We start from the raw sequence: 9,759 nt of genomic DNA, 5'->3' as shown, positions 1-9,759 counted from the left end.
ATATATATATATATATATATATATATATACACACAATGATTATGATTATATGATTATTATCAATCTTTAATAGTTTATGTGAGTAAATATTTTTGTGGAGACCATTACATGTTTTTTTTTTTCATAAATACCACTTAAAGATTTGGGGTACGTAACACTCAATAATATAAATACTAATTCATAATAATTAATAGGACTGATCAAAATGGACAGTAAAGCCATTTATAAAGTTACAAAGATTTGTTTTATTTAAAAAAAATGTTCATTGAACTGTATAATCATCCAAAAATCTTAAAATACTGTCTTTTTGTTTTCATACAAATATCAGGCATTTTCAACATTGATAATAATCCATTATTAGTAATTGAGCACCAGTAATAATTAATAACAATTAGGAACCAAATTAGCATATTAGAATTAAAAAATGAAATATATATTTAAACACAAATCCGTTATTTTAACCTGCATTAATGTATCACACAATATTACTGTTTGAGACTTAAAAAACATAAATATTATTATATCAAACCTTTGACTGGTAGTACACAGTAAATAGAGGGGAAAAAAACCCAACAACTTTATGGGTTTTTTCGAATGAGGTATGTTTTGATGTCATCTTCAAGAACAAATCTGGTAATTGAGGTTATTTTTTTTGTTGATTGATGACAAGCATCTTGAGGAAAGGAGGTAGTACATTTGCATCTTGAATGAATGGCATGCGCTGAGTTCGTCCATGCCGCGACTTTCTCTTCGAGCGATCGTCTGTGTTGTGACAGACTTTATTCAGACCTGTGAGCTCATCCGGATAGAGCTCGATCTTGATGTGAACAGTGCTTCTCTCAGCACACACATCGACACTGAACTCCTTATACGAAGCATCTTCTAAAACCTTAATGCACGCAGACCTCAGCTGAGAAAGCAGCTGGGAAGAATCTGCTGAATTACATTTACTTTCCGGGAGCGTGGCTTCTTCTAAACGCCTGGAGATGTTCTCTGGTTCCTCGATGATCTCCCAGCTTTCCTCATCTACGGCCAGCGATGCATTAGTTGCTCGGATGATCTCGCAGGCAGCAGGAGCGATTAGTTCCTCTGCAATTAGTGCTGGTTTCACAGATGTCGTTAATGGCTCTTCTGCAACCGGCAACACCTCCTTGAATTTGTTCCTCAGAAGTTCTTCCGGCTCTTCAAGGCTTTCTTGTTCCTGAGTGACCTCCAAGGTTTCCTCAACAATATCTGCAATTTCTTCAGCATCTACCAATTGCTCTTCAGCACCAGCAACATGAGATAAGACCTCGATGGTATCAACTGCTAACTTTACATCTGAAGACACAATATCAGCCTCAACTTTCTTCGGTTCTTCAATCAGTTGTTTGGTTCCATTTGGCTCGCTCTCACATGCTTGTTCTTTTTCATCTGATATTATGCTTTCAACAAGTTGTATTAGTTCTTTGTCTTGTTCTAAAGCCGTTTCAGCATCCTCAGTCTTAGCTTCTTCATCTTCTGCAACTTTAGCATCAACTGGCACTTCTTCAGACTTCAGATGTCCTATATGCATCTCGCTGACTTTTCTTGTATCTGGCTCTTCGGTTACTGGTTCTTCTGCAACAGTAACTGGTTCTTGGAAGATCTCATCTGTTTTTGAGGACCTCTTTGTCAATAAACTTGAACTCACGGGTTGCGGGAATGGTGTCAACCAACTGCAATTTGATCTTCTCTGCGACTTGCTCAAGGATCTCCCTTTGGTCTGCATTAATGAAGAGTTTATCCTTTTGGAATGAGAAATTGGTCAGAGTCAGAGTGCAATACATTTTTGCGATTGGCTTGGATTTGTTGTTACCTGGTGGATGCTCGGCAGAAAACTTCAGGTATCCACAACCATCAGCTAAACACGCTAAAGCATTGTTGGTTCACGATGAACGTGCTTCAAGCTTATTTACAATATACATCTGTCCACGCTAACAGCAAACATGCGGTGCAATGTGACAAATCATAGCTAATTACTAATATTTGATGTATAAAATACAGCCGTGCTGCAAGAGAAATTGGCAAAAGAATTCAATAAAAACTAGAATTTGTTGAAAATGTATTCACTCTGCAGTGAATGGGTGCCGTCAGAATGAGTCCAAACGGTTGATAAATCAGTTAACATCTTGTGAAGCCAAAAGCAATTTTTTTTGTAAGAAACAAATCCATTATTAAGGCTAATAACGCTTTCTTCAGTGAAAAATGTAGACTTTTTGGACTGTTTTGATTTGTAAACTGTGCTTTATTCTGTGCATATATCTCTCCCGATTCAGACAACGAAACGTTTTTGCTGAAGAAAGCGTTATTTTGGACAGAGGAGCCACGATTTAAAAAACGTCTAATTGTTTTTTACCGCTAAAACCGTCTTCATGGATTTGTTTCTTACAAACATGCAGCTTTCCGCTTCAGAAGACATTATCGTGTGGATTGTTTTTAACAGCAGTTTCGGACTCATTCTGACGGCACCCATCCACTGCAGAGAGCAAGCGATGCGATGCTGCTTTTCTCCGAATCTGATGAAGAAAAAAACCCCGCCTACTTCTGAAGGAGAGTACGTTTTCATTTTTGCAACTTGTACTTACGGGCTGCACGTCTGTTTTCAGATCCACTGCTTTGGCCGGCGCGTCGACCGAATCGGTGTTTTCCGCTGCAGGTTTCACGGGTTCGCTCTTCTTTTTGAACATTTTACCAAGGAAGTTGGACACCTCTTCCCCGCTGGGCTTTGGGGCTTTTTTGGGCGGCTCTGCATCCTTGGCTGCGGCCGTCGGTTTTTCTTCAGGGGTCGTTTCCACACACGCGGGTCCGTCGGCTTTACTGCCGTCTACTTCCTCTTTTTCTGCTGGTTTTGGTTCATCCGTGACAGGCGCCGGTGGAGTTTCACTCTTTTGCTCCACAGCTTCTGTTTTACTTGTCTCTAGACCAAAACAATCAAAAAAAAAGAAACGATGTATGCAGCGCACAGGGACAAACGATATCTATTGCCTTCAGTTATCGATATGATAATCATTTTGACCAGTCGTAAATTATAATACACACCCACTTCTTATACACACTTGACATTTCAAAGAACATTTGAGATTGCAGCCAAAATAATGCCAGAGCACAACTATATAAGACAAATGCGCGATGAGTTTTTTTTTTTAGAGCTTTCGATCTCATGGACAAATGAACGCATCTGCATTCTATACGTGTCGCTATTCAAGGAGAATAGAAAATATACCGCATTTCACTTCTAGAAAAGCTTTGGGAAAGTGTTAGCGACAACAAACTGGCAGCGCGCACAAAACGCAAGTTAAACATTGCTTTATCCACCATGCATCGGACTACAACACCCAAAGTTTATACAGAGCTTTGAGCCGTGTTTTTGATTGTGGGTTGACTTGCTAAGTTAATCCAAACAGTGTAAATGCCTGCCAGTTTAGCTTTAAGATCCTTACTTTGAAACGTTGCATTTAGTCACACGAGCAGAATAAAGGTGCTGTATTTCACAAACATACCAGGTTCCGTCTCATCTGGAGCTGGTACTGCATGTCCGTTCAGCTCTCCATTTTGGACTTTTTTGTCAGCATTTGCCTGGTGAATGATACGAGTTAGTTTCATGATCTTAGTTTTAATTGAGATGCTATTATGATGTATATTTTGCATTAGTTCTATTTTTTTTTATATTTTAATTTTAGTTCAAGTTTTAGTAATTTAGTTGTATTTGTCATTGTTTTTATGTTATTATTATTATTGTATATTATGTCTATATACTTTATATACTATTATATATATATATATATATATATATATATATATATATATATATATATATATATATATATAAAATGTATTTAATTCAGAAAATTATATAATTATATAAAAATATTAAATTCAGTTAAAATAAAATTGCTTTGGAAACTAGGTAACATTTAAGTTTATTTTGGTGATTGGTCTACGTTTAAGTCTCAGTAAACATAAAGCTATCACGTGATTGTCTTCAGCAGGGAAAATGCCAGTTTCAGTATCAGTAGGCATTTAATCTTACGATAAAATTGGAAAAGGATAATTATAATAATTTAAGTACATTTGTAACGCATATTGTGTAACAATTCCTAATCAGCTTTTTCTGAATGGAGAATATAAACAAATGTCTACGGAAACCACACACATCAAATGAGTTGCTACACTGAAAACTAATTTCAACAAAATATATTACGATATATTTTATTCGCGCTTTCAACAACTGCATTTGCTGCTAAAATGCTGGGAAATAAATTATATATTTTTCTTGTATATTTCACAGAAAAATACAGAAGTCGCATAAAGATTTGTTATTATAAAATAATAAAAAAAGGAGAAGAATTCACCTTCTGACGTTTCTTCTGAGTCGAATGCTCGTTTCCCATGGTCCCTTCAAGTCAGCAACTACACATCACCATTGACATTGAGAACAGTTATTAAACATAAATATGATGAAAATATACACAATAAGAATAATAAGAAACACTACAGATTGCAGGTCTCTGTTTTTTTGGCAAATTTGGAAATGATAAATACTAAATGCTATTTATGGCTACTATAAATCCAACACACGGTTAAACTGATTTCATAGAAATACTAAAATGTTATAAAAAATAATTGCATTTACCTTTCCACTGCCTTGCGCCCCAAACTGCAAATGAGAGTGTGTGTACGGTTCCCAAAGCTCGATTCCGGTAATCTCCAGCAGTCTGCTGCCCGTCAGCCGGCGCGTGTACACATATACCTGTCCTGAGAGAGGGGGCGGGGCTCAAAACCTATCACCTGGAGATACCTGCGAGACAAAACCACGGACGAGACCCGGCCTGTGAACCCATTAGCGCTGATGAACTCACGGTCGCGTCCTATTGTTTCTCTCTGATGAGCTATTCCGGCTGAATAAAGGTGACGGGATTATCGCGTACTGATCGTATCAAAGATAAGGCATCAAGACGTCTCACGCACTGATCTGAGAACGGCGCTGGCGGGACGGCCTGTTTTGTAGGTGTGGTCGAGCCCAAACAGGATGCGTGTAGAGGATATATAGCAAAAGTTTATTTGCGCAGTGTGACTCCCATCCAGGGCTTGAGTACAGAGTACATGACATCAGGCTTACCAGCCTAAGCCTTTGTTTATTTAATGATTGATCACCTGCAGAATGCATGGGAAGGAACATCGAGGGCACTTAATTGTGGGAGTTATGCGCTCTTTTGAAGCTTGCATTGTTTCAACAAAAATACGAAGCGGCACTACGGTTTTTTTAACGTTGTTAGTGACGAGAAATGTTTTAAATCAGGGAGTAATGATGCTTGAAGTATGGCTTTACATCACTGGAATAAATTGCATTTAATAATATATTCAAATAAAGAGCAGTTATTTTATACCGCAATAATATTTCACTATTTTACTGTATTTTTAATCTAATAAATGCAGCCTTTTTGAGCATAAAAACCTTTAAAAACCTTATAAAATGATCATATTTTCCAGCATGATGTGAGATAAAAAAAAAAGTATTAGATTTGAGATCCTATATTTTTGATGCAGGATTATAAATGCTTTTTATATATTGTTTACAATTTATTTTTAGTTCAAGTTTAATTAATTAGCTTTTTTGTCATTTCTAGTTTTTTGTATAGCTGAAATAAAAGTTACAATAAAAAATGGTGTTTTATATTTCATTTACATTCAGCCAACATTTCTTTCTTTCCTTCTTGAAATGGTTTTATTATTTTTGTTAACTATAACCCCCCGTTCTGGATTTCATTCACCAGACTATTTGATCTATCCAGCCCGTTAAGCTGATTAGTTTAAGCTCATCATCAAGCCTTTTTGTTGATGGGTGTCACGACGAACTGCGGTCTTAATCATCAGCTCCAGATTGTAAAATAAATTCTGAAGAAACCTACCATCTGCATTTTGACTTCTAAAACAAATATTGACGTACGAGATGCATTACAATTCATCTGAATAATTAATCAGTATATTGTTTAAAAAACAATATATTAACAGACAATGATTAGCGTCTCATCATTGAAAATATATGAATAATAAACTAAGAATACTATAATACATAAAAATTACTATCATTGAAAGAGGAAAAACTCAACCCAATCCATCTTTTTTTTAAACTCAAAATCTATTCTAATTCTATTCTTTATTTTATTTTAATTATGCTTGTTTTCTTACTAACACTAGCTTCTCTTTTTTTTTTTAAATCTATTCCTTTTATTTATACTTATTAGGTCTCTATAGCTTGCTTTATTTTTCTTATTTATTATAATTAATTTAATATAAACTAAATTTAAAAATCCGTATGTATACACACACTTAAAAGTCAGCAGGCAAAGCTGAGCGTGAGCGTGCACGTGGGTTTTCTTCATGGCCACTTGTGGCTTCAGAAAGTAAACAAGTAGGCCCACAATACCATTTAGTTGAGAAATATGACTTTTCCGACATTTATTTATTTATTATTGTTTTTTGAAAAGGCATCGACAGATATGAAGATAGTGAAAAAATTATATATATATATATTTTTTAAATTATGCTTGTTTTCTTACTAACACTAGCTTCTCTTCTTTTTTTTTTTGTTTTTAAATCTATTCCTTTTATTTACACTTATTAGGTCTCTAGAGCTTGCTTTATTTTTCTTCTTTATTATAATTAATCGAATATACATTAGATGCATCAAGTAATACGTTAAGCTAACTGAGACTTATTGCTTCAGTTGTCCGCATTTGTGAGTCGCTTTTGTCTAAATGTAACATGCAAAACACGCAAAAGCGGGTACATAAAGCTGCCTGTTCTCCCGTTTTCATCTTGTGACGTAATCGCGGCATAATTGATGTTAAATACATATCATTCCTGGCACACCCTTCTAGATTGTTTTAACATAAATTATCAATCCACTTGACCTTCTTTTCATTTCACGACGCGCATAAATACAGGCCGAACACACGCCAGTTGTCTCCCGCGGGCCTTTTTCGGTCACCCTCCATTCGCATTAAATGCAACTATTTGCATTAATCGAGCTGAGGCCGGCCCAAACGTGCTCGAAACTCTTTAATATCTCATTGAACGAACGTCAAACAGCCCTGCGTTTCCCATTCGACGGAAAGCACGACGAGAAACAAAGGAGCAGATCGGCGGAGGGTGAGATTTTGTCACGTAAGCGCCGCTCGTGGATACAGAGTCACATTGTAAATGTACACACCGGGGGCGAAAAAGCAAATTCCTCCGTGGTCGCCCCGTGAACTCGGTCTGCCAGCGTGAAAGGAATTCTTGAAAACATGCTTAAAAGCCTCGAAAAACCTCAACGGTTCAAATATGAGGCCGTGCAGAACTCATACGCGCATCTATGGAATTAAAATTGGTTGTCATCGAAACTCTAATAAACGCATGCAAATTAATGACAGCTATTAAAAAACATGTACGAATAGTAATGTTGAGAAAATGCAGGGGGGGAAATCGCATCTCATCCCAATATTTGTCTTTGGGCGTAGCGCTGTTTGCAAAGAGGATGTTTAAGAAACTAGCACTAGCAACCACAGCGAGTTTGTTCAGTCAGCTGGCATTGTGTTAACTAAATATTCAACAGCTTGCGGCCTAAGGCACGGCTTACCAGAAGCGCATTGGACGCTCGGTCACGTGGCTAGACGGTTCACCCAAAAACGGAGGTTCGGTCTTCGTGGTGTGCCATGCGTCTCTTAAAAACATAAAAGAAGACATTTTGAGATCAGAAGAAAGCACGTGTGCATAATAAACCACAAGCTGCGTGAATGTGCATTCGTTCAAAAGACTAAAAAAAGTACGACGGGAACAAGCAAACTAGTAAAGATGGCGTTTAAAATAATAAACATAAAAGTCAGTTGGCAAAGCTGAACGTGAGCGTGCACGTGGGTTTTCTTCATGGCTGCTTGTGGCTTTAGAAAGTAAACAAGTAGGCCTACAATAACATTTGGTTGAGAAATATGACTTTTTCAGACGTTTATTTCTTTATTATTGTTCTTTGAAAAGGCTGCATCGACAGATATGAAGGCGGTGAGAGAAATCAATACCCGGGGCACAGAAATGTACTGATTCGGCTTCCATCTACGTGAGAAATAAATCTGCTTTTGCCCACAAGGTGTCAGTAAATGTTCCGAAAATGAGAGAAAGCTGTGGATAATTTAAAGAAAACCGACAACCGCGAAACAATTCGGGTCGGTTGTTAAGGTAAAACCCGCGCATTTCTGTCTCCCTCAGACGAGAGCTTCGCATTTCGAAAAAAGCGACAGGAGCACGCGACAGGAGCACGCGGCAAACTCACGAATGCGCACGTGCTCCGCTCCGCCGCCGTTCGCGCGCGTGCACGCAGTCCGCGTCCCGTTCAAAGATGGCAGCCACCATGAAGAAAGGAGTGGTATGTGTTTAAACGAACGGCTTTCCGACTAGATTCCCTTCGTAGTTTTGCGCTGGCGCGGTAACGTGCTGTTAGCTCTAAAACAGCGCAGGGTCGAGAGATTAGAGAGACCGAAGTGGATTGGTTTGTTTTGCCTGGCTGTGAGGGCAGCTAAATGGCTAACGTCAAGTTATTGTGACGCTTTTCATGCTTTTTCTGGCCTTGGCATTTATTTTTAATTTACATTAGAGTAATTTTCCTTAGGCTTATGTGCAAGTAAACGTCTGCTGACGTTACGGTGTGCTTATTTCGTAAGATTGCAGCTTTATGCTTATAGGGTTTATTCACTTTCAAGTAATTTTCAGAATTTATGCTTTGTGTTAGTTAGCTGTATTTCTCAGTTATTTTTTAACCTAATCAAAATAACCCAACTGCAGTTTGATTGAGATGAATATTGCATTTTAAACATATGTTAAGTTTATACATTAAATATTTATATATTATATAATTTATATGTATTAAATTTATTATTTATATATATATATATATATATATATATATATATATATATATATATATACATACACACATATAAATTATTATAATATATACATATAAATTATTATATATATATATATATATATATATATATATATATATATATATATATATATATATATACACACACACACACACACACACACACACACATACATAATGTGTATCCTGTGTATTTTTTATTATGCATAATCAAAATCACAACAGCACTAAAAGTAATATTTTTAAACACTGCATATGACTACGAACACGACATCCAAACTAAATTTTGCAGGGTTTGCTCAAAAAAAGGAAACGTTTACATTCATTCATATTGGATTAAATGCATCGCTTTAATTTAAATCAACTCCTCGGACCTTAACAGGCAGCTGAAGATGTCAACGTGACTTTTGAGGACCAGCAAAAGATCAACAAGTTCGCCAGGAATACAAATCGGATGTCTGAGCTCAAAGATGAAATCGAGGCCAAAAAGGTAAACGTGCGGTTTGAAATGCGTCCCTAGTTTTCCTTTCGGTTCGGGCGGACGCTGATCACCCGCTTTGTTTTTTGCGCAGAAATCCTTACAGAACCTGGAGGATGCCAGCGATGACCTCATGATGTGCGAGGACGATGCGCTGCTGATCCCGTATCAGATCGGAGACGTGTTCATCAGTCACTCTCAGGAAGAGACGCAGGAGATGCTGGAGGCGGCGAAGGTGAGGTGACCCGCTCCAAACCCGACCCTAACTGGCCGTTATTTGATTCATTTTTGCACGTATAAGAAGTGCCTGGCTTGTATTTGTAGCTTGAAATAGATGTGT

The 9,759-nt window shown here is 37.1% G+C and overlaps 2 protein-coding genes across 2 annotated transcripts in view; one reads left to right on the top strand and one right to left on the bottom strand.

Annotated features, from left to right (window-relative positions):
• Positions 1-441: 441 nt before the first annotated feature.
• Positions 442-5,013, bottom strand: LOC122332837 (titin-like). Its single transcript, XM_043230278.1, is given in 6 exon segments — positions 442-1,679; positions 1,681-1,766; positions 2,607-2,938; positions 3,522-3,597; positions 4,374-4,431; positions 4,655-5,013. Coding segments are annotated over 5 exon segments (1,569 nt in total). The 5' UTR covers positions 4,413-4,431; positions 4,655-5,013; the 3' UTR covers positions 442-643.
• Positions 5,014-8,192: 3,179 nt separating this feature from the next.
• Positions 8,193-9,759, top strand: part of pfdn4 (prefoldin subunit 4) — a 2,712-nt gene continuing 1,145 nt past the window's right edge. Inside the window, exons 1-3 of the mRNA XM_043230277.1 lie at positions 8,193-8,422; positions 9,324-9,431; positions 9,514-9,654. Of these exons, the coding sequence (XP_043086212.1) occupies positions 8,396-8,422; positions 9,324-9,431; positions 9,514-9,654 (276 nt within the window). The 5' untranslated portion in view covers positions 8,193-8,395. The remainder of the gene's footprint in view (positions 8,423-9,323; positions 9,432-9,513; positions 9,655-9,759) is intronic.

The sequence above is a fragment of the Puntigrus tetrazona genome, unplaced genomic scaffold (assembly GCF_018831695.1).
Source record: "Puntigrus tetrazona isolate hp1 unplaced genomic scaffold, ASM1883169v1 S000000148, whole genome shotgun sequence".
In the NCBI taxonomy this organism is placed as follows: Eukaryota; Metazoa; Chordata; class Actinopteri; order Cypriniformes; family Cyprinidae; genus Puntigrus; species Puntigrus tetrazona.
This window is presented reverse-complemented; position numbering and strand designations above follow the sequence as displayed.